Source organism: Oratosquilla oratoria, chromosome 7 (assembly GCF_046742065.1).
Source record: "Oratosquilla oratoria isolate Oo_2021 chromosome 7, ASM4674206v1, whole genome shotgun sequence".
NCBI classification, from domain to species: Eukaryota; Metazoa; Arthropoda; class Malacostraca; order Stomatopoda; family Squillidae; genus Oratosquilla; species Oratosquilla oratoria.
Genome location: NC_134783.1, coordinates 40341343 through 40368197, shown reverse-complemented (window position 1 = coordinate 40368197; position 26855 = coordinate 40341343). Strand labels below are relative to the sequence as shown.

The window sequence follows — 26855 nt, the reverse complement described above, 5'->3', positions numbered from 1 at the left end:
TATTTGTTGAGGACTTAGGTATACAAGCAGCAGGTCCAGTTTGCTGAGTATTGTTTGGCATTGGTGAGTGTAGGGTATCCTAAGTGGACACATAAGTAAAACTTGTTGCATGGGGGAGATGTGTTACATGTGAAGAATTTTGTGCATTTAGGGCACGTGTGTAGGCTTCAGGATGTTTCACTGTAACTGGCTTGTAAATGTGGGGGACAGGTGCTAGTATCCTGCTCTCCTAAACAGAAAAAGTTACAAAAGTATAGGATGGAGGAATCTTAGAGATATGAAAGAATGAGTGAATACTGAGCCTGTTCCAAAGACCATTTACTGGTTCCTCTAGGCTGCACCTCCTAATCCATTAAAGCCAAATGATTATGTTCCATCAAGATTCACACTACCAAGTAATAAGGTTCTCTTGTAAATAACAGCCAACCACTACTCCACTTACATTAAAAAAATTATATTGGCTCTTCTATCCATCTATCTACTGTATATACTCGTCTATAGGTCGAAATCTTAAGGAATTTTTTTTAGGCCAAAACCTACGGGTCGACCTATACACAAGTAATAATCTTGTTAGGTTGAAATCCAGACATGACAAGAAAGGCTAGGAAGAACTCTTACCTTTTCTTTAGGTTTAGAAATCAAAATATTTACCTACTAGTCACTACCAGTAAACAATGGGGACATAAAATACACGGTACGTACCAAAACATGTAAAATTCCTTCTAGATACGGTAACCCCATACTGTGGTTTTATCTGTTTGTTAAAATTCTTAGCACAAGCAAGCTTATTATATCATGTATACTATTATAGTACCCATAGTTGTTTAAAAAATAATAAAATGCTGTGATATTCTCAAATTTAGGTATTTTTTAAGTTTCAACCATGGCCGCAATATAGCAATAGAAAATTAATTATTAATTTTGTAAACTAAAATGTATCAACGTAATGTGCAATTTTGTGGGGGGAAGTGAAAATAAAAAATACCTTGCTACAAGCAAATATGCTAATGAACGAAGTTGGTAGCATAGGATCGGGACACCATCTTGTCTGTCAATTGACGGCCTCGGTACTTCCGACAGTACCTCGCCAGGTACATTTTCTTGAAGGAATGTTATGGAGCGGAGATACATGCATTCCTTCAAGCTGCAAGAACTTTGTATACCCAGCAAGCTGAGAGAGTGGTTGAAAAGCCCGCCAACGTCTCTCACGACGACAACAACGAGGACGAGCCGGATGACATTTAATTTGCAGGTAATGATTTATCAAACAAAGGTTAGGTTAGGTTAGTTTAGGTTATATGAATTGATCATCCTTTCATTTCTTCGACGTCGGCATCTATCATAACAAATATGGTGTACCATTCGTCCGACACGACTTCGTTACTTACGAAATCTGTTTTAGTACCTTTTTTGTTTTTTATTTCCGCTCACAAAATTGCATATTACGTTGATACATTATAATCTACAAAATTAATAATAAATTTTTTATTGCTGTATTGCACCCATAGTCAAAACTAAAAATTTACCCAAATTTAGCTTTCTATGCGGTATATATTATTGTTACCATTACCAAAACAATGCATGGATCTCACCATCACGAAAACAAACTGTTCAGTATTGCCAACTTGTTACTGCTACAGTGACACATGGTATAATCCTAAATATTTTAACTAAAATCCACCAAAATCGTTTTCCTTGCTGTCATCATCTTCACCACCAAATAGCTCCTCCCACTCATTTCTGTGTAGAGTATCGTCATACGGATCAACTTCATCAGCCATAGGAACGTCAACATCATCTTCCTCCTCCACATTATCATTAGCCTGATCATCCGCACAGTTGAGATTACAAGACTACTCTGAGACACTGTTGGTTAAAATTGTTTCTAATGAAACATGCCTAGCCAGTTTATTCCGTATACCGTACATTACTTGGTAATCTGTTCAAGTTTTTCACTCCGCTGAAATGGCAATCTCAGTGAAACTTATTAAATATTAAAATCAGTGAACTTGAAAAAAACATAAACCAAAATACATCAGAATTAATGAAGTGAAAAAACCATAATAATCAATTGCTCTACCAGGCAAGCCATGCCACTTCAAAGCATTAAGACAGTGGAATGCTCACAGCACCAAAACAAAAACAAGCCACTCGACCTATACATGAGGTATATGGAAAATTCTAGATTTTTTGGCCAAAAATGGGGGTCGACCTTTACATGAGATCGACCTACAGACGAGTATATACGGTACCCACTCCCACCCATTCCACTCCCATTCACCACCTTTTCACCTTTTTCATATATATATATATATATATATATATATATATATATATATATAAAGAAAATACAAACTATAGTGACTGGATTTCAAATTTCAACCTATTTCTATTACCTAGTTACAACAACAAAGTCATCATGGTTTGATAACTTACTTTTATTTCTTTAGTTACTTTTCCAACTGTAGCCAATTCCTTTGTTTTTTCAGCCAATTTCTGAAATATAATAAAATACACCAAAAAGATCAGTAAACACTGCAAACTGCATGATCATTATCAGAATTATTTTCTGTTTATTTTTTCCCCTTCTTGAGTCCAGGTCCTATCCATGATTGGAGGAACTATTTAGTATTTTGATGGCAATAACCAGCACTTCTATCCTTCAGGATAATAGCATGTCAAAGAGGTGGAATAGGTGGTAAGGAAGAGATCTAAAAAGGGTTGTAGAAATAAGGAATAGAAACTAAAAGCATCCAACAATTTTTCTGAGCAGAGACTATTTCCCATCTATCCATCTCATCCTTGGTTGCCCCCTCATGTTTACTCCTTCCACCTCTGCCTTCCACACCTCTTTTACTAATCTTTCTTCACTCATTCTTTCCATAAATCCAAACCATCCTAATACTCTTTCATCAACCCTATCTCCCAACTCCCTTTCCATCTCTGTTCTCCTCATTGCCTTGTTTCACACTCTATCTAGCCCAGTAACCCCTATCATACTTCTCAGGCACCTCATCTCAAACACATTCAAACTCCTCTCTTATATTCCATGTTTCTGCCCCATACAGTGCTGTCAGCACAATCACTCCTTCATACAATCTCCTCTTAGTATCCATTCCCAAATGTCTATTTCTCATTACACTTTTTAATCCCCAAAGCATTTACTTTCTTCTCACAATCTACATTCTACCTCTACCTCCACTCCTCCTTTTCCCACCACATTTGTACCCAAGTATCTAAAACTATCCACTTCCTCCAGTCTCTCTCTCCCTTAATACTCACTTCCAGTCTGCTGCCACTTTCTCCACTTGTACATCTCACCACCTTACTTTTACCAACATTTATCTTCAGCTTCCTTCTTTTGCACACCTTCCCAAACTCTGTCACTAACTTCCTCAATCCCTCTGATCCTGCCACAAGAACAGTGTCATCAGCAAACTTCAACTGGCTTATATCCAACTTTTCTCCATTTCCTTTAACCATCTCCAATCCCCGATCCATTACTCTTGCATTTACCTTTTGTACCACCCTATCCATGTATAAATTGAACAACCATGGCAACATAACACATCCCTGGCAAAGTCACACATTTACCTCAAACCATTCACAAGCTCTACTATCGTAAAAACTCTTGACTGCTCTTAACAGCTTTCCTTATATCCTATATATCTGCACTGCCTCCCACAGTGCCTTTCTGTCTACTCTGTCATAAGCCTTTTCCAAATCCATAAAGGCCCAAAAAACATCCTTACCTTTTCCTAAACTTTTCTCATATATCTGTCTTATCACAAAAATCTGATCCATGCAACCCCTACCTGTCCTAAATCACACTGTTCCTCATCAGTTACTCCCTCTGTTCCTCTCCTAATCCTCTCAATCAAAACCCTCCCATAAACCTTCCCAACTACACTTAACAAAATGATGCCTCTGAAACTACTACACTCACACTTGTCCCTTTTTTCCTTGTAAAGTGGAACTATACAGACACTCCTCCTGTCCTATGGCACTCTACCCTCTCTTAAATAACCATTAAATAACCTCACCAACCAGTCCACCATCAGTGTATCTCCTTTATTGAGACATTCTTCAGACATCCATCCAATCCAGGTGCCTTACCTGCTCTCATCATCTAAACAACTGCCTTCATCTCATCTTTCCTTATTTCTCCTCCATTTTCCTCACTTATCACCGTCATTTTCGTAGCACTACCCACTGCAATTACCTTTCCCTCCCTATCCTCCTTCACATCAAGCAACTCCCTCATTATCATCTCTCCATCTACACCTTTTACCTTTTTTTTCTCTACTTGATTCGCCTCTTCCTCTCTTAATTTCTTTCCAATATATTTCTTATTACTTTAAAAAATTTCTGTCATACTTTTACCTCATTTCACATCTGCTCTCCTCTTTGCTTCCTTTATCTTATGCTTTACTTCTCTTTTCTTTCCACCTCTCACATGATTCTCTTATCCTATTTTGTAACCAATCTGTGAATGTTCACTTCTCTTCTATGATCTTCTGTTCATCATCCCACCACTCACTACCCTTCCTTCTATTTCCTCCCATCCTTCTTGTTCCACACACCATCTTTGCACACCTTGTGATTCCCTCTGTAGGAGAGAGGCCAAACGCAGGGTGCTACAGTGCTGTTGCAGTCGTTGCTGCTTTTACTCATTTGTGATTCCCTCCTTGAACCATCCCCATTCCTCCTAGTTCTACTCTATCCTTCACTCCCTCCCACTCCTCTTTCAGCTTCTTCTTGTACTACTTTTCTTTCTCATTTCAGTTGTTCACTCTAAGTACCTCCCTACCTTCTGCCCTTTTCCTTTCTCCACCTATCCTTCACTCTCAACTTACCTTCCCCCAAAAAATTATCTGACATTCCCCCACTCTCTCCCCTGAGAACATGTACATCCTTAACTCTTCCTACCATTCTCCTGGTTACCACTATATAGTCCATTAATGACCAATCTACCACCCTTCCATCCACCACCCTCACCCATGTGTACTTATGCTTGATTTTCTCCCTAAACAGTGTATTTGCTATCATCAACTCTCTAGACACATCTACACCATCAACTCTCCACTATGATTTTTTCCTGAAATTCTACACTTTCCAACCACTCCATCTATTGGTTCCTTTCGTACCCTAGCATTATGGTCTCCCAATACCACTACATTGGCATCTAAATCTATTCAAAAAGCCTCCCTTCCCTCTACATTCTTCTCACTACCTGGCCTATACACTTACAAAAACCAACATCTACCTTCCCAATTTCACCTTCATCCACATTAACCTTGAAGAAACCTCCTTCCACTCCATCACACACCTACCTAGCTCTTCACTTATTGGTATAGCCACCCCTTCTCTCCATCCTCTCTTCAGTCTTCAGACCTTCCCAAATCAAACTCACCCCTCCCTTCCAACTTTGTTTCACTCAATGCCAACACATCCATCTTTCTTCTCACAAACATACTGCCCATATCTTCCCTTTCACTCTCATCTGTACCACAACCACGCACATTAACCTCTTCACTCCGGTTCAAAATCTCGCGAGCAGCATTAGCTGTCAGACGTACGATGTGTCGTAATAATATTCGCATCATAAAATATAGTCACCGCTTATATTGATCGTTCTCTCTTTCACCCGTGAATTTTGATAACCACAGAAAATGTGATGAAGACAGTTGAGAGAGTATGTCATTACGCAGGGGCAACTACAATAAATATAATCAAGACGCCGATATGGCAGCCTCGCATATCCACTTGCTCCTCATACCACCTACGTATGCGGCACCGTATGGAAGGGGTTAAAAGACCCAAACTTTAGGGTTCTGGTTGGAAAACTCACTGACCCTCTTATGCCTTTGGATTTTTTTTAGAAATGTTCCTCTTGGGGCTACAGGAAGAAGGATGCCTAGTCTTATCCCAGTCCTGTTTTTTGTCTGGTTTTACGACTCAAGTAGAAATACTTGGTGGCAGTATTCTTATCCCCTAAAATGGGGAGAAATACCTTTGGGTTGCATTAAAATATCCTTCACACATAACTACTCCCTAACCCCCCATCCCCCATTATATAAATAAAATAAGAAGAAAAAGCATAACTACAAAAGTACATATATTATAGCAGCCTTTCCACTGTGTGTTGGTTAAGCACATCATAAATGGAAGAGGGTAAGGACTCTACACTAGGAGGTGAGTAGCCGTGGCCAAAGCTGTCACCTTTGACCTATGCTCTTGGACTGTTAGCACAAGTAACAGCTACTGCTTGGATTCAGAGGAGTGCAAGATTCAAATCCACAACTAAGCAAATGCGAGAGCAGCAAACTTTTGATTACACCACCTGCACACGGTGTATCATCAATGAATGTATCTCATAGATTTTACTCTATATCTAATAACAAAGTGCTCTTCTTCTGTTTTGCACTGGCTCAAATATATCACCCCAGTGTAACATTTTGATCACAACAGTTAAAGTCTATGATACGCACCTTCAACCGTTCCTCCTTATCATGCTTATCCTTTTCTTTCTGTTCTTGTGCTAATTTCCTTTCCTTCATCCGCTGTGCTCTCTGTTCATTCAAGAACTTCCTTACTGCTGACTGGTCATAATGTTTCACCTTCGGACCTTTGTTCTTTTGCTGTTCTGGTGATGCTTTGGAAAATATAATTCAAATATACTATTTCACCTGTTTTCTTTGTATTATGGAAACTTTCATAAAAAAAAAAAATAAAAAACATACCTGTAGCTTCTGGTTTTCTCCTCTTCTTAGCTGGCTGAGTTCTTGTTGTTTCTGATCTCTCTCTCTTACCTTTCCTTTCTTTTTTATCTCCCCCATCTTGTTTCTCAGAATTACTCTCAATATTTTTTGCAGGAAGTTTAGGAAGAGCTCCAAAACATTCTTTTGCTGCCTTATCTCCAGCCTTCCAACTTGTAGGTGTAATAGCTATGTACAAAAAAAATAAACAAAAAATATACACATTTAAAAGTGATTAAACTAGACGTATATTACAGAGACATACCAAAACCCCCTTTCTTAACCCCTTCCATACGGTGCCGCACACGTAGGCGTCATGGACTTAGATCTCGGTGGCAGCAGCCAATGCCAGCCGTACGACGTGTCGTAATAATACTCGCATCATAAAATATAGTCACCGCTTATATCGATCGTTCTCTCTTCACCCGTGAATTTTGATAACCATAGAAAATGCCATTACAAAAGAATTAGAAAGAATGTCATTATGGAGGGGCGACTACAATAAATATAATCAAGACGCCGATATGGCAGCCTCGCTAATAAACTCGCTCCCCATGACGCCTACGTGTGCGGCACCGTATGGAAGGGGTTAATGGGGACTGACACCATTCAACCATCCCACACCCATCCAAAAACCAATTCACTGTCCCTCCCATCATAGCATCTCATGGATGAAGGATCACTCCTGTCCATAACCACACTATATGGCTCAGAGGTAATTTAGCAAAACACATTTCCACAGAGAGCAGGGCCTAAAAGCTGAAGCTGAATGACCCCCACCACTTCATTATATGGTGACCACTGCACCTGTCATCATCCACTCAAATATAAGAAACAGCTAAGAAAACCCCTCTGACCAGCATCATTTCTATATCAACCTATCTCTTATACCAAAGGCTTTTTCCCCTTTATAAGGGAGGACAGACGATACCAATACAATCAACTAAATACTACGAAATCAACCTAAATCAAACCATCACAGGAACGGTCTCAATCAATACATTTAATGAGTACAGAATGGAATGAAGTGCAAGTGTCCTGAAATAGGAAATAAATTCAGACCTGTTCTAGAGACCAGGGCTACACCAGCAGGTATTTACTTAACTGTAGTATATAAGAGATGCCTTCTAGGTTATTCCAAGTACTTATGCATCTGTATGAAAGTTAGGATCTGTAAATTGCTCTGGACAATGGCTTGGTGGACTGTTTCTTTCCAGGGGCATTGTGTCCTTTGGGGGTTTATACTTCAATCATTGCCTCAATGCCACCATTTGGCAGAAAATGGCATTGCTAATCAATGTAGAAGGCCTTACACCAGTAATTCTTATCTAGATTCCAATTAAACTTTTCAGCGCTATTAAATAACTCACCTTTACTATTCTATCTATAACCCTTTACAAGGGAGGTAGCTACCTCAAAGCAACATACCCACTCCCACCCATTCTATTCCCCTTCACCACCCCCTCCTCCCTATTATCTTAGCTCCTCATGGATAATGGGTCATCCCTGTATCTTGTCCACTGTCCTGGGTCAGAAGCAATGTAGCAGGACACAGTACATCTGCAGTTAGGCCACTTCACTTCATCGGAGACCCTCCTTCTCTGTCCGCTCATGCAGAATATGAGAAGATGAGGAAAAATCCCTTCGGGCTACATCAAAATATCATTCACACATAATCATCCCCTAACCCCCAATCCCCTACCCCTCCCTACCTTGCATAACAGTATCATCTATACACAACCACTCTCCACTCATCCCTATCTCCTGCCTTCTCCCTTCCTCACCTAACAGACATTCCCCTTTTTCAACTTCCCCTTTAGCCCAGTAATCTATCTGATCCTTGGTCGTCCCCTCAAATTCACTCCCTGCACCTCTCCTTCCACACCTCTTTAACTAATCTTTTTTCACTCATTCTTTCCATGTGTCCAAATCATCCCAATACTCTTTCATCAGCCCTATCTGTCATCTTTTCCACTCCCGCTCTCTTCCTCACCTCTTCATTTCTCACTCTATCCAACCTAATAACCCCTACCATACTTCTCAGACATTTCATCTCAAACATATTCAAATTTTTCCTCTGCCTCTCTTCAATTCTACATCTCTGCCCCATATAAATCAGTCAGCACAATCACCCTTTCATATAATCTCTTTGCATCCATTCCCAGATGACTATTTCTCATGACACTTTTTAATCCCCCAAGGCATTTACTTGCTTCTCTCAATCTACAATTTACCTCTACCTCCACTCCCTTTCCTGCCACATGTGACCCCAAATACCTAAAGCTATCCACTTTCTCCAGCCTCTCTCCTTTAGGACTTACTGCCATCCTCTCCCCTTGTACATCTCATCACCTTACTTTTATCCACACTTACCTTACTTGCCACAAGCACAGTGTCATCAGCAAATAACTGACTCACTTCCCACGTTTCTCCATTTTCTTTAACCATCTCCAGTCCCCTTGTCTTTACCTAATGCCATCTACATAAACATTGAACAGCTATGGCAACATGACACATCCCTGACGCAGTCCCACCTTTACCTCAAACCACTTGCTCTCTCTCCATTTCCCATTCTAACACAGGCTCTATTACTCTCATAAAAACTCTTGACTGTCCTAACTGCTTTCTCCCAATCCCTTTACAAAAATATAAATAAAGTACTTACCACTACTAACACCTCCATCCAATCTTCCTGCAAACTTTCTCTTCATAACATAAGGCTGGTGATTATCATCATCCTTCAGGATTTCTACTTCCTCTGAAGGGTTTTGGGGTTCATTACTTTTGAACCTTTTATTTTCTTCATCTACTTCTTCTACATCTCTGCTTCTTGTATTCTTCTTCTGCTCAGATTCCTCTGAGCTGTCCCCTGTCAAATCAACAGTAACTTCCCTATTTCTCAATTTGCTTGACTGGTCTGCTATACATGGGCTACTATCTGACAGAAGAACAGTTTTCTCCTCTTCTTCTAAATCTCTGACACCTACATCCTTCCAGTTAGTCCCTACATTAGGATGAACATTATTTACATGACTTGATAATGAACTGCCTGTTCTACTTGTTAAACGTAGCTGAGCTGACATGGACGGCTGATCAATATGCAAAGGAACTCTGGTTTGACTGACAGGATGAGACTGAGGTGACGTGGCAGGAGAAGTGATATATTCTATTGGTATTGATGAGCTGGAATAAGCAGATGATTGATGTTGCTGTCCTCCACTTATGTGGTACACAGATTGAGACAGCGCTGTTGGTGATGCTATATTATTCACAGAGGATACCACGCTCCCACGTGCTTGAGGTTCATTTGAAGTTGCTCTTACATCTTCCCAATAAACTTTTGGGATTTTTCCTAAAATGTGAATAAAATTGTATAAACATAAAACAAGTTATTAGATCTTTATAGTAAAAAATACATACGAACATATAATCTATGATAAAGCTGAATACTTTTTGATTATAACAAAATAATCTGTAACTGAAATTATTCTTTTCAAAACAAGTATCCAATGAACATATATTACCCACATGTGTCTGTTTATACACACACACACACACACATATATATATATATATATACGCAAGCAATCACATCACCGTGATACAAAAATGCAAGATAACCACAGGAGAAAGGAAACTTGTAGACAATAAGTACTTTCGTATATTACATCTTCAGACTAAATGACAGAGATACAGAGTTGGGTTTAAATATAAGGATCAGGTGGCAACCATAGGGGGGAAGGGGGGAGACAATACAATGTGAGGAGGGGGGATGACCTTACCCCTATCGACCTGACCAACACATAAGGGTCAATCTGGCGGAAAGATCTCGGTGAACATTTGGGTTATCAATTTATCACATTTAAAATGACCATAGCTTAAGTTTATATTTTTGTCAAACGTGCCTGATATTAAGCAAGATTCTATTATATTTCTTTCTTGCAGGCCCCTTTAGCTAAAATTGTTGCCTTAGACCAATCAATATGATGGTTGTATAATGCTTTATGTTGGAATGACGCACTGTTTTCCTGAGCAGATCTCACACTATATTTATGTTGGGAAATCCTCGTTTCCAAGTTTTTCCCAGTTTGTCCAATATAAAATTTATTACAATCTTGGCAAGGAATTTTATAGACCACACCATTGTTGTTAGGAGGGCTGTTCTTAATTAAAGTTTTCTAAATAGTGTGGTCATATTTAAAAGCTACTTTGATATCCAATTTTTTGAGTAGGTTAACAATACTAAGAAAATTTTAATGAAAAGGAAGAACAAGTGTATTTAGTTGTTTATGGTTTCCTTGTTCTTGATTGCAAGTTTTGTGAAAGCGTTTCTTGGTGGTGTTGTGACATTGATTAAGAATATGAATAGGATATTTTAACTTTCCCCCAATATTCCGGATAGTTCTAAATTCATCATCAATAAATTCAGGATCTGAAATCCTGTAAGCTCTCAAGTACATGTAAATAAAAACTGATCTTTTTACATTGATGTGGTGATTGGAATAAAAATGAACATAGGAAAGAATATTGGTAGGTTTTCTAGACTTTAGTTTTCAGAGTACCATTATCTCTAATGGGACCTTTCACAGTCAGGCTCGCAGATTCCTATTAGCGCTAGAATTTTCAATTGTCTCGGATTTCACGAGGCAAAGGGGTGACTTAGCTAATTTGGAAACCGATATTAAAAAAAAATACGATATAAATTGCTGCATAAGTGTATTTAAGATTAAAAACATGACTCTTAATGTTATAATTTTTACTTACTGGTGTGTGATAAGGCTTTGTTAATTTAATTATAAGATAAAACTAAAACTAAAATAATTATTTTTACTGAAGTATGAGCAGCAAAAATAAGAGGATGTTGATTTCGGTTTGTGCATTTTATCTGAGTGTGTTGAAAAATAATGGATATCACTGTCACGTCCTGTATATGAAGATAATCGGTGAGATAAGAGATAACAACAGTGGTGGCGGACGTACAAGTATACTGAAGTGAACGACGTTTGTCTAAACAATAGCCTCTTATATCTGCTGGGAGCTATTTTCAAACAAATATGACTAATTTTATATGTGCCGTGGCAGACTGCACATCAGATTCAAGAAACCGAGGGTTAGTAATCGTACCGAAAAAATTAAGTCTTCGATGCAAAATTATATTTTCTATACATTACATGGTGCATTCAAATAAAAGTATATATCAGTATACGTCCATTGAAGTCGGTAGAAAATGACAAATTGCTTGGCTTGATACAATTATAGGCTGTTTTACGAATATCACTCTGTAATTATAAATAGAGGCTCAAACAATGCTATATGTCGTTTGCAATCATGAAATTAATTTACTTAAATTTCAGACAGAATAATGTACAACGATACACCTCTGTAAACTTATAATACTTGCCCAAAAAAGTATTTATTTTCCGGCAAGATTTACAAAAGCTGGTGGTGTCTGGTATCAAATCGCTCACTGCGAAAGGTCCCATTATTTCAACATCTAAAAAGGGCAAACTGTTGTTATTTTCAATCTCAAGAGTGAAGTTAATGGAGGGTACCAGTGAATTTAGATTAACAAGGAAATCATCAATGGAATGGTTATTAGGCCAGAAACACAAAACATCGTCTACATATCTGAACCAAATAACTTTTTCATCTTTAATAGTTGGTAATAAATATTTTTCAAAATATTCCATGTAGATGTTAGCTAAAACTGGTGAAAGGGGATTATGTATATATATACATACATAGAAGAGCCTTGATTCTCAAACATTTCACAAAAACAAATAGGCTCTTGACAAAAAAGAGAGAGAAGGAAATAGCAAGAAAAATTCTGAAACCAGTACAAGACGAAGAGCAAGAAATAGAAAAGGATATAGAAGTGCATAGAATGGGGCAATACTCAAAAGAAAAAAAATCTACCATTAAAGATCAAATTAAGGTCACAAATGGTAGAAGTATTAGCAAAAGCAGGAAAGTTGGCAAATAATGAAAACTATAAAAGTATAATGATAAAAAAGAAATGAATGATGAGGAAAGACACTAAGAAGTGAATCTAAAGAAAAAAAAAATGAGAGAAGAACAGAGACTGAAAAGAAAGTTTTATTGGAGAGTACTAGACATGAGGCTGCAGAAGAAGAAGAAGAAGAAAAAAAAAAAAAAAGAGGAAAGTGGCAAATATATATCAATCTATGGAATGAATATGTAAAAGTATGCAGGGAGGAAAAAAGAAACTATGAAAAAGACATAACTGAAAAATGTAAGGACCAACCAAAATTATTCTATATGTGTAAACTAAAAAACAAACAGGAAACAGTATATTTATGCCAAGGGAATATAGAATACACTGAAGACAGAAATGGCTAAAATCATGAACAAACATTTCAAGTCTGTGTTTCCTAGAGTAAATATACAGCATTGGGATGAAAGGAGTGAAGTGAGATCACCCCCCCCATGAGAGAAATAATTGCAACATGAAAAGAGATAATGGACCAAATTATGAACCTTGATGTCAGGAAATCGCATAGCCCAGATGGAATTGCAAACTGGATACTAAAAGAATGTAAAGATGAACTAATAGACCAATATATATAAAGGGGAAAACAAGGGACACCCAACAAATTACAGACCAGTCTCCCTTACAAGTACAGAAGCCAAAATTTGTGAAAAAGTTTATCAAAAATATATGGACAAAACACCTGGAGAACAATATACTAAATCAGAGACAATTCAGATTTAGACAGGGAAAGTCATGTGCCACAAATTTGATTTGTTCCTATTAAAGACTAATAGATATAATACAAGAAAGGGACAGATGGGCTGATTGTGCTTTCAAGATTTACAAAAAGCTTATGATAAAGTACCACACAAAGCAGCCTTGCTGTGGATGTGCTGTGTCTTGCGACACTGCTTCTTTCCCAGGGCAGTGGACAGGATGCTGGGATGATCCGTCTTCCAGGAGGTGCCGAGATGAGAGGGAGGGAGAAGGGTGTAGGGGAGTGGAGTATGTAGGGGATGGAATGACAAATGACCAGACACTTAAATCTGTATTTACTGTTGAAAGCTCACAAATGTGGGATGATGGTCACCAAGAAGGATCCCCAAAATGAAAGAAATAACAGTGACACAGAAAGAAATAAGGAACCAAATAAAGAAACTTGATGTCAGAAAGTCACATGGGCCAGACGTAATAGCAAACTGGATATTAAAAGAATGCATAGATGAACTCAGATAAAATACACAAGATAATTGACTTCTCACTCTAAGACGGAAAAGTACCACAAGACTGGAAAAATGCAAATATTGTACCAGTATATAAGGGATGAGATAAAGAAAATCCAACAAACTATAGACCGGTATCCCTTACAGGCACAATTGCAAAAATATGCAAAAGAGTTATAGAAAATAAATGGACTAAACACTTGGAAGAGAACAAAATACTAAACCCCAACCAATTTGGATTTAGAAGCGGAAGATCATGTACTACAAACTTAATGTTCTTACTCAAGATTGGTAAATATAATACAAGAAAGAGATGGCTGGACAGACTCTGCCTTCCTGGACTTACAAAAGGCTTTTGACAAAGTTCCACACAAAAAGCTACTATGAAAAATTGAAACAATAGGTGGAATATAAGGAAAATTATTGGAATGGATGAAAGACTTCTTGAACTCAAATTGGGTAAACATGATAAGTGGAGTCCCCCAAGGCTCCGTGTTGGCTCCAATAATGTTTGCTGTTTATATAAACGACATGGATGAAGGAATCGAATGTTATATAAACTTCTTTGCAGATGATGCAAAACTATTGCAGAGAGTAAGGAAAGAAGATTGCAAATCTTTTCAAGAAGATCTGGACAAAGTCTGGAAATGGAGTATAAAGAACGAAGTAAATTTCAACATTAAGAAATGTAGTATAATGGAATTTGGAAAAAGTAAAAATAGAATATCCAGTCAATACAAAATTGGAACAAAGGAAGTTACAAAAGTAAACTCAGAAGACCTAGGAGTAATTAACTCAAATGACATTTAACCAGACAAACATGTAAACAAAATAGTTGGAGAAACTTACAATTTAATAAGATCAATGAAAGTGGCCTTTGACTACATGGATGAGGAAATGGTAAAGAGAATACTAGTTACACTGATATAACCAAAATTAGAATATGCAGCGTCACTATGGACAGCAAGTACAATAAAAAACAAAGAAACTAGAAAGAATTCAAAGAGCAATGACAAAGAAGGCACCCACACTTAGCAAGTTGACATATGAACAAAGATTGGACAAACTAAACTTACCAACTCTGGAGCAATGAAGAGAAAGAAGTGATTTGATACCCACCTACAGAATTATGAAAGGGATGGAAATCCTTGATAGGAATGATCTACTTAAATGGGACAGAAGAAATACAAGAGGACACAAGAAGAAACTTAAAAAGGACAGTTACAGAAGAGATTTGAAAAAAAGAACAGCTTCCCACACAGAGTAATATACATGGAATAAATTGAAAGAGAAAACAGTGAGTGCTAAAACTATACATGATTTTATGAAAGAGCTGGATGCAGAAAGGTACAACTGTGGGTCACTACAAACATAGCTCTCCTCTCCAAAATACAACTAGGTAAATACACACATCATAAATCTCTCCTTCACTAGTACAACTCTATAACTTCTATCTTTTCATTGGGTACAACGGAAATTAAAAAAGTCAACTCAGAAAGGGACCCAGGGGTAACTATCACCAATGACTTTACACCAGACGAACATATCAACAAATTAGTTGGAGAAACTTTCAATTTATTAAGATCAATGAAAGTGGCTTTTGACTACATGGATGAAGAAATAGTAAAGAAAATATTAGTTACATTGATAAAAACAAAATTGGAGTATTCTGCGACACTATGGACACCTAGTACAAAAAAACAAAAACAGAAAGAAATTAGAAAGAATTCTAAGAGCAACAACAAAGATGGCACCAACACTCACCAATTTGACATACGAACAAAGATTGGATAAACTCGAACTACCTACCCTGGAACAAAGAAGAGAAAGAGGAGACCTGCTAACCATATACAGAATTATGAAAGGGTTGGAAATCCTTGATAGAGATGACTTATTAAAGTGGGATAAAAGAAAAACCAGTGGACATGAAAAGAACTTAAAGAGGATAGTTACAGAAGAGATCTGAAAAAGAATAGCTTCCCACACAGAGTGATAGATATCTGGAACAAACTGAGTGAAGAAACATTGAGTGCAAAAACTATGCAAGAATTTAAGATCAAACTGGATGCTGAGAGATACAAAAGTGGGTCACTAAGAGCATGGCTTTTTTCCCGTAAAATCCAACTAGGTAAATACATACACACACACACACTTTCGTCAGATGGACGGTGAAGGTTGGAGTTCTGAAGAAAAAGTGAAATTTTCGTGGATCTAACTGCAAAGGAAGTATCTTATTGTATTTACAGGGAAGGGGAAAGCTCGTGGTGTAGTGGGAAAGTGAGGAAAAAGGAGAAGGGGAGTGATTACTGAGGGAAATGGAAGGAAATGAGGAAGGGGAGGACTTGGTCCAGGAGGCCAGGTGTCTTGTAAACAAGAGAAGGACCGATGATTTTGAAGGGATTAACAAAAATGTAAAGATTAGAAATATAGATTACAGCAGCACAATGGAAGGTGAGGATAATAATTTCCAGGGATTTAATGAGGGGGGGCGGATACCAACCTCCCCCGATTAGCAAGACTAGAGGAAAAACTTGAAAAGATGACCGAACATTGGGAGAATAGGTTCGGCAACATAGCAAAGATTGCGCAGAGAGTTGAAAAATTGGAAGAACTAGAGAAGGTGAACAAAAACTTAACTAAAGAAATAGAAGAATTAAAAAGACAGTTAAAAGAAGTAAAAGAAGAGAATGAGGAATTAAAGAGGAATAATAAAGACAATAAAGAGGTCATAGCAAAAGAAGCACAGGGTTGGAAAAAAATCCAAGAAAATAGTAAAGTTGCATTTACTGACATAATAAAACAGCAAATGAAAGAACAAACTGAAGACTCAGTTATTAAAGTGATGAGAGAGAAGGAGAATATAGTAAGAGACTTAGCAGATAAAAAGAAATGTAAAATTATATTAGGAATGGAAGAGAAATATAACCTAAACAGAACCACAAGAATCAATGAGGAAAAAGAAAAAGTAAGCAGTTTACTAGAATTAGTTCAGGAAGATGAACCTGAAATCATGAAACAAATTGAAGAGGTGTTTAGACTCGGAAAGTATAGTACAGATAAGACCAGACCAATTAAGATTAAATTCAGATCACAAATGACGGCAGAGAATATCTTAGCAAAAACAGGGAAACTAGCAGCAAGTGAACAACATAAAAAGGTATGGATAAAAAGAGAAATGAATAAAGAGGAAAGACAGGAGGAAAAAATGAAAAGACATGAAGCTAAGGAAAAAAACGAAAACAGAACAGTCAGAAAAAGAGAAATTCTATTGGAGAGTAGTGAATATGAAAGTAAGGAAATACGACATACCAGAGAAAAACAAAAGGGAAACAGAGAATACAATGGAAGTGGCAGAAATCTAAAAAACTCTTATACAAATATAGATGGATTAATAACAGGATTGAATGAGCTGAATGATTATCTGAAGGAAAAAGAACTGGACATAATGGGAATTGTAGAAACGAAATTAAAAGGTCCACTACCACCCAACAGTGTAGGACATGATGCATATAATTATTGGATTAGAAACAGAGAGACAAAACAAGGGGGTGGAGTTATGATCCTGACTAAGAAGGATATAAACGTGAGGTGTGTCACCTATGGAAAGAATACAGTAGAGATGATTATGATCGAAGTGGAAGAGAGATAAGTTTGTGATAAATTATGTGCTTCCAAAAACAGCCTTGTGGGAAGAGAGTGAACATAAAAGTATGTTAGAAGACACAAGGATAACATTAACCTCTTCCCTCCGGGGCACATCGCACGTCTGGCAGCATTAGCTGCCCGATGTGCGATGTCTTGAAATAATAATCGCATTATAAAAAATAAAGTCAGTGCTAAATTGTCCGTTCTCTTTCACCCGTGTATTTTGATAACCATAGAAAACTGATGAAGCCAGTTTAGAGAGAATGAAAATTACGTAGGTACAACTACAATAAATATAATCAAGATGGCGACTTCGGCATCACCGAGTACCTACTTACTCCTCATGCCACCTATGTAGGCGGCACCGTATGGAAGTGGTTAAATAAGATAATGGAAGATGGAGCAAGAATAGTTATGATGGGCGACTTTAATTGCAAAGAAGTCTGCTGGGAAGAGATGACAGTAAAGGGTGGAGACGACTCATGGGGAAATGTTCTACTCGAGATGATTATTGACCATACAATGACACGGTGGATACAGGAGAACACTAGGTATAGAAATGAAGAACCATCGGGACTAGACCTAATAATCACATCTGAACCTAGAATAGTGGAAAAGATTGAATATAAAACACCAATAAGTAAAAGTGACCACATATTGATTGAACTGGAACTGAGGAAAAATACATGAAAAGAAATGAACAATATAGAAAAGGAAGAATGATGTATGAAAAAACAAACTTTGATAAAATAAGAGAATTCTTTCAAAAAGAAAACTGGGAAGGAATATACAAAGAAGAAACAACAGTGGAAGAGAAATGGAATATTTTGACAAAAATTTATATAAAACAAAACAAAACAAAAAGTAGAAAATTATGTCCCAAGACATAAACAAGAAAAAGAATATGTAAAGTGCTGGTACAACAAAAATTGTAGGGAGTTAAAAGACAAAAGAGATAAAGCTTGGACCAAATGGAAGAAATACAAAACACCTGAAAAATGGAAAATATATACTTGTTATAGAAATGAATATGTACAAGTGTGCAGAGAGGAAAAGAGAAAATATGAAAACGATGTCATAGAAAAATGTAAAGATCAACCAAAATTATTTTACAGATTTGTAAACAACAAACTGAAAAAAAAAAACAAGATTTAGAGAAATTAAGACAAGGAGTTGAATACACAGAGGAAATAAAAAAGGCGGAAATTATGAACAAGCATTTTAAATCAGTGTTTACAAGGGAGAATATACAACCTGAAGAGATCGAATGGAAAGAGAAAGTCCCCCCTATGAAAGAAATAGAAGTAACAAAGAATGAAATAATGAAACACATGAGTAATCTTTGTCAGAAAATCACATGGCATACATACATACATATACCAAGGCTTCTTCCCCCTTACAAGGGAGGTAGCCAAAAAGGAAAAGGCATAAAATCATTCCCACCCATTCCATCCCTGAATACACTCCACACCCCTCCACCCTCCCTCTCATCTTAGCACCTCCTGGATGACGGGTCATCCCTGCACCTTGTCCACTGCCCTGGGTCAGAAGCAGTGTTGCAAGACACAGCACATCCACAGCAAGGTCGCTTCATTAAATCGGCGACCCCCCCCTCTCCGTCCCCCCATGCATAAAAGGAGAAGACGGGGAGAAATCCCTTTGGGCTGCGTCAAATTTTGCTCACACATACTACCTCATCCCCCATCCCCCCGCCCATTCCACCTCATGCATCACAACATCATCCGTATACAACCATTCTCCATTCACCCCTGTCTTCTGTCCTCTCCCGTCCTTCCTCAACAGACATTCCCCTCTTCCCCAAAGCCCCCTTCACCCCATCCATCCACCTCATCCTAGGACGTCCCCTCACGTTCACTCCCTCCACATCTGCCTTCCATACCTCTTTTACTAGTCTTTCTTCACTCATTCTTTCCATGTGTCCAAACCATCCTAATACTCTTTCATCAACCCTATCTCCCAACTCCCTTTCCACCCCCGTTCTTCTCCTCACCTCCTCATTCCTCACTCTATCTAGCCTAGTAACCCCTATCATACTTCTCAGACACCTCATCTCAAACACATTCAAACTCCTTCCCTCTTCCTCTCTTATGTTCCATGTTTCTGCCCCATACAGTGCTGTTGGCACAATCACTCCTTCATACAGTCTCCTCTTAGCATCCATACCCAAATGTTTATTCCTCATTACACTCTTCAATACACCAAGGCATTTACTCGCTTCTCTCAATCTACATTCTACCTCCACCTTCACTCCACCTTTTCCTGCCACATTTGCACCCAAGTATCTAAAACTATCCACTTCCTCCAGTCGCTCTCCCTTAATGCTCACTTCCAGTCTACTGCCACTTTCACCCCTTGTACATCTCATCACCTTACATTTACCCACATTTATCTTTAGCTTTCTTCTATCACATACTCTCCCAAACTCTGTCACCAACTTCCTCAGTCCCTCCTCCGATCCTGCCACAAGCGCAGTGTCATCAGCAAACAACAGCTGGCTCACCTCCTACTTTTCTCCATTTTCTTTAACCATCTCCAATTCCTGACCCACTACCCTTGCATTTACCTCTTGCACTACCCCATCCATGTATAAGTTGAACAGCCAGGGTGACATAACACATCCCTGACAAAGTCCCACCTTTACCTCCAACCACTCACTCTCTCCATTTCTAATCCTGACACAAGCTCTACTACTCTCATAAAAACTCTTGACAGATCCTAGAAGCTTTTCTCCTATCCCATATATCTGCATAACCTCCCACAGTGCCTTTCTGTCTACCATATCGTAAGCCTTTTCCAGATCCATAAAAGCCCAAAAAACATCCTTCCCCTTTCCTATAGCTTTCTCACATATTTGTCTTACCACAAAGATCTGATCTACACAACCTCTACCCGCCCTAAATCCACACTGTTCCTCACCAATTACTCCCTCTCTTCCTCTCCTAATCCTCTCAATCAAGATCCTCCCATAAGCCTTCCCAACTACACTTAACAAGCTAATCCCTCTGAAACTACTACATTCACACTTGTCCCCTTTTCCCTTGTAAAGTGGAACTATACAGGCACTCCTCCAGTCCTCCAGCACTCTACCCTCTCTCCAGCAAACATTAAATAATCTCACCAGCCAGTCTACCATCACTGTACCTCCTTTTTTTAGACATTCTGCATGGCATCCATCCAGACCAGGTGCCTTACCTGCTTTCATCATCTTAACAACTGCCTTCACTTCATCCTTCCTTATTTCTCCTCCATTTTCCTCACTCATCACTCTCATTTTCTTAGCATTTCCCACTGCAACTATCTTTCCCTCCCTATCCTCCTTCACATTTAGCAACTCCCTAAAATATTCTGCCCATCTTCCCCTTACTGCCTTCTCTTCCATTATCATCTCTCCATCTGCACCTTTTACCTCTTCCTCTCTTAATTTCTTTCCAAAACATCTTTTTATTACTTTCAAAATTTTCTGTCATACTCTTACCCTATTTCACATCTGCTCTCCTCTTTGCCTCCTTTACCTTTTGCTTTACTTCTCTTTTCTTTTCTTTGTACCTCTCATATGACTCCCTCATCTTATTTTGTAACCAATCTGTGAAAGCTCGCTTCTCTTCTACAACCTTCTTTGTTTCCTCATCCCACCATTCACTACCCTTCCTTCTATTTCCTCTTGTCCTTCTTGTTCCACACACCATCCTTGCACACTTTGTGACTCCCTCCTTGAACCATCCCCATTCCTCCTCCACACCTAGCTCTACTCTATCCTTCACTCCCTCCCACTCCTCCTTCAGCTTCTTGTACTCCTTCTCCTTTTCCTTTTCATTTAAAGAGTTCACTCTAAGCACCTCCCTACCTTTTGTCCTTTTCCTCTTTCTCCATCTATCCTCCACTCTCAACTTACCTTCCACCAAAAAATGATCTGATATTCCCCCACCCTCTCCCCTTAGCACATGTACATCCTTAACTCTTCTTATCATAGTCCTATTTACCACTACATAATCCATCAACACTCTATCTACCACCCTCTCCCATGTGTACTTATGCTTGACTTTCTTCCGAAACACTGTATTTGCTATCATCAACTCTCTTTCTAGACACATTTCCACCATCAACTCTCCACTATGATTCCTTCCTGGAACTCCACATTTCCCAACCACTCCATCAATTGGACCATTTCCTACCCTAGCATTAAGGTCTCCCAGTACTATTACATTGACATTTCTCCCTAAATCCTCTATGCACTCATTTAAATCTATCCAAAAGGCCTCCCTTTCTTCTACACTCTTCTCACTGCCAGGCCCATATGCACTTACAAAGACCCACATCTCCTTTCCCAGTTTCACCTTCATCCACATTATCCTTGAGGAAACCTCCTTCCACTCCATACTACACGTTTACCTATCTCTTCACTTACTAGAATAGCCACCCCTTCCCTCCCTCGCCCCTCTTCACTCCTGATAACCTCCCACTTACACTCCCAAACTTACACTCACCCTTCCCTTTCAACTTAGTTTCACTCAAAGCCAACACATCCATCTTTCTTCTCACAAACATACTACCTATCTCTTCCCTTTTACTCTCATCTGTACCACATCCACGCACATTAAAAGACCCAAACCTTAGGGTGCTGGTCCGAAAAATCCCAGAACCTCTTATGCCTTTACTTTTTCGTTTAGGAATGTCCCCTGTGGGGCTACAAGGAGAAGGATGCCTAGTCCCACTCCCCGTCCCTTTCTTCTTGCCTCTTACAATCCAAGTGGAAATACTTGGTGGCAGTATTCTTTTCCCCCACCACAGGGAGTTCCCCCACAGCAGAAAATGAATACTCAGAGAAATGGTACAGGACAGCAGCAAGGGGTTGGGGGACAGTATAACAGAGGGACAGTCATAGTATAAAAGTGTCATCATTTCTCTATGAAGAGTTTTCCTCTATCATAGACAAAATGATGTGTGGCTCTGGTCCATAGGGGCACCCCATATAGACCCTAAAGTATCAACTGCATGCTACTTTGCCACAATAACAAGCAGCCAATACCCCAGACTGGATTTTGAAAGAATGCAGGAATGAACTGGCAGACAAAATACATAGCATAATAAACAGTTCCTTGAAAGAAGGAAAAGTTCCAGAAGATTGGAAAAAAGCAAATATGGTACCTATATATAAAGGGGGAAATAAAGAAGACCCTACCAACTATAGACCAGTCTCTCTAACAAGTACAATAGCAAAAATTTGTGAAAGAATTGTCAAAAGTAGATGGGTAAAATATTTAGAGAAAAAAAAAAAAAAAAAAAAAAAAAACAAAAGCGTGCTCCAAGGCAATTTGGATTCAGACAAGGACGATCATGCGTCACCAATTTAATGTTTCTATTCAAGGCTAATAGATATAATACAAGAAAGAGATGGATGGGCTGATTGTGCATTTCTAGACCTAAAAAAAGCTTTTGACAAAGTACCACATAAGAAGTTGCTTAAGAAATTAGAAACTGAAGGAGGAATACAGGGCAAACTGCTTAAATGGATGGAAGACTTTTTGCAAGAAAGAAAAATGAGAGTAGTGATAAGAGACACTCAAAATGGGATGAAGTAATAAGTGGTGTTCCACAAGGAACAGTTCTGGCCCCAATAATGTTTGCTATATATATTAATGATATGGATGAAGAAATTGAAAGTTATATGAGCTTCTTTGCAGATGATGCAAAACTATTAAAAAAAGTGAACACGGAAGAAGATTGTGAGTCACTACAGAGTGATCTCAATAAAGTATGGGAATGGAGTAGGAAGTGGGAGATGGAGTTCAACACTAAAAAGTGTAATGGAATTTGGGGATACACCAATAGCCCCCAATGTCCCTGTGGCAAAGTACAGACGATGGTCCACGTCCTCTGGGAATGTCCATTGAGTCCCCATTGCTCCGACCAAGACCTTAGGGAAGCAAATGAAACTGCCCTTATATGGACACGGTTCTGGTGCGACAAGATATGATGATGATGGAATTTGGAAAAAGCAAAAAGAGAATAACAGGATCATATAAATTGGGAGAAGAAGGAATAAAAAAGTTGAAAATGAGAAGGACCTGGGAGTCATTGTTATGACTAATATGTCACCTGAGAAACATATAAATAAGATTTTTGGAGAAACTTATAATTCAATAAGAACAATTAAAGTGGCATTTACATACCTGGATGAAGAAATGGTGAAGAAAATTCTAATCACTCTGATAAGACCAAGATTGGAATATGCAGCAACGATGTGGTCACCAAGTACAAAAAAAATGTATAAAAAAACTTGAAAGAATACAAAGAGCAATTACAAAATTGGCACCAACACTCTCAAAACTATCATATGAAGAGAGACTAGCAAAACTTGAACTACAGACACTAGAGCAAAGAAGAGAGAGGAGATTTGATAGCTATTTACAGAATCATGAAAGGCATAGAAATTATTGACAGAGAGAATCTAATAAAATGGGATGATAGAAATACAAGAGGACACGGAAAGAAAATCAATACAGCTACAGAAGAGATCTGAAAAAGAACAGCTTTCCTCACAGAGTAATAGACAGTTGGAACAAGACTGTGCTGGCTCCTTTTATGTTTGCCATATACAGTATATAAATGATATGGATGAGGGAGTAAATTGTTATATGAACTTCTTTGCTGACGATACCAAATTACTCAAGAGAGTAAGAACAGAAGAAGATTGCAGATTGCTACAAGAAGACTGAGACAAAATATGGGAATGGAGTAAGAGATGCAAGATGAACTTCAACATTAAGAAATGTAACATAATTAAAAACAGAATATTGTGTCAATATAAAATTGGAAACAAGGAAGTCAATTAAAGTCAATTCAGAAAGGGACTTGGGAGTGATCATCTCAATTGACTTGACACCTGATAAACATGTCAATAAATTATTTGGAGAGACTTTTAACTTAAGATCAATGAAAGTGGCCTTCGACTACATGGATGAAGAAATTGTAAAGAAAATAGTGGTTACACTAATAAGACCTAAACTAGAGTATGCTGCAACACTATGGGCACCTAGCACAAAAAAGAACATAAGAAAATTAGAAAGAATCCAAAGAGCAGCGACAAAAATGGCACCTACACTATCAAATTTGACATACGAACAAAGATTGGAGAAATTACATCTATCAACACTGGAACAGAGAAGAGAAAGAGGTGATTTGTTGACCATTTACAGAATTATGAAAGGGATGGAAATTCTCAATAGACGACTTATCAAAATGGGACAGAAGAGAAACAAGAGGACACGAAAAGAAGCTAAAGATGGACAGTTACAGAAGAGACCTGAAAAGGGATAGCTTCCCACATAGAGTGATTGATGTCTGGAACAAACTTAACAGAGAAACAGTGAGTGCCAAACCTATACACGATTTAAAGAATAAACTGGATGCGGAGAGATACTAAAATGGAACGGATTAATCCAATTTACATTATATCTTATGGAAAAAAATTATTCGCCATTCGTACAAATCACCATTCAAACAGCCTCCTGGAACGGATTGTGTAGGAATAGCGAGGTTCCACTGTACTGGTATCCTTGTATACTGACTCACACCCCATGACACCTATGTAGGACCACTATGGAAATAAGCTTACATGCTTTTTTGTGTTATCCTCGGCAATTGTTATTGTTATTTCTACATATGTGTTCTTTTCATTATCTGCACTTCATGTATATTGATTTATTGCCAAATAAACTTATTATTATTATCGTATGGAGGTGAATAAGATGAATGCATATATATATATATATATATTTAAAGAAACAGGGAGATAAGAGAGTAGAAGAGTGACTGAACTATAGATGGTGAAGTAGAGGAGTGGCACTCTTTGTGAATGATACAACAGGTAAGTGCATAATGAAATAAAGAGGTGTGTTATCAAGGCTAATGTAATCAAAGATGAGAATGAGATGGGAGATGCAGGCACTTGTGAGAGCATATGGCAATGGTAATGAGAAAAGTGAGGAAGAGGGAAATGTTTTTGATTGATTTAAACAAGTGTGGAGAATGTAAATGCAGTGATGTTGGGGGATTTTAATGCCTGAGTAGGAGACAAACAGATTGATGGGAGTAATTGGAGAATATAAAAAAAACATATGCCCAGAGCACCATTCTTAGTCACTGAAACAGCCATACACCAAATTAAAAGACAAATGCCTATAGCAAGATTTTACTTACTGTTTTTGTTTCGAGATTTATTTTGTGGAGTCACATCAGCACTCTTTGAGCAAAGCTGAGCTTGGAAAGCATTCCCAATTCCTGTATAAGGAAAGGGATTAAAGGAAGAAGACATATCTTCAATAAAATCACTCTTTTTACAAGTAAAAAATAAATTACATATTCCATAACTTTATATCAAACATGCAGGAATTAAAGTACAAAAATAAAATGAGGAAATTACCAAATGAACATCCACCATTAGCATGTAAGGTTAAAAAAACAATATGACCAATCACTAACACAACTTAGCCATGAAGATTACAATACAAAAAAATGAAACATTTTAGCTACCCAGTCAAGTATGCTACAGCTAAAGATTTTGTGAATATATATAAACATGCATACATCCTTTCTTTCAACTATCTGATGTGTTGAGAGAAAATGGTTATAAGAATCTATATAGCAAATTTCTTAATCCACCTTCCATAAATCTCTCCTTCACTAGTACTATAACTCTATAACTTAAGTGAAAAATATATATATATATACAGTAAGAGCCCTTGTATCTGGCTTTCTAGAATACAGCACCTTCAAATAACTGGCATATTTTTCATGAAAAACGAAAAATTGTGATAAAGATAGATTAAAAATAATAATAATAATAATAATAATAATAATAAAAATAAATAAATAAATAAAAATTCCTGTGCATGTTTAACTCCTGCGCATGGTTATAATTGCTCCTGCCACCACCAGGGCTTCTCAGTTCCATTCACTTCTCCCGCCACATGTTAGCCAACTCTATTTCATCATGCACCAAGGTTGAGAAGAGGAAACATGTGGTGTTTTCACTTAAGCAAAAGGTGGACATTGCAGAAGACTGGAGAAAGGCAAAAACAGAAAAATACTAATGGAAGAATACAGCATTGGGTCGTCTACCATTTATGATATCAAGGCCCAATCCAAGAAGCTAAGAGAGTTTGTGAAGTTGTTTGTTGTTGTTGTCGTTCCCTAGACGGTCTGTCCGAGCAGTCC

General features: G+C 38.0%; 1 protein-coding gene across 4 annotated transcripts in view; it reads right to left on the bottom strand.

Moving 5' to 3' along the window:
- Positions 1 to 26855, bottom strand: part of LOC143027091 (uncharacterized) — a 107289-nt gene that overhangs the window by 45707 nt on the left and 34727 nt on the right. For all 4 annotated transcript variants that reach the window (XM_076188052.1, XM_076188051.1, XM_076188054.1 and 1 more), the window contains exons 3-7: positions 25839 to 25919; positions 9424 to 10110; positions 6744 to 6947; positions 6492 to 6655; positions 2437 to 2496 (exon numbers count right to left, since the gene is read on the bottom strand). In XM_076188052.1, coding sequence (XP_076044167.1) covers positions 2437 to 2496; positions 6492 to 6655; positions 6744 to 6947; positions 9424 to 10110; positions 25839 to 25919 — 1196 coding nt within the window. The remainder of the gene's footprint in view (positions 1 to 2436; positions 2497 to 6491; positions 6656 to 6743; positions 6948 to 9423; positions 10111 to 25838; positions 25920 to 26855) is intronic.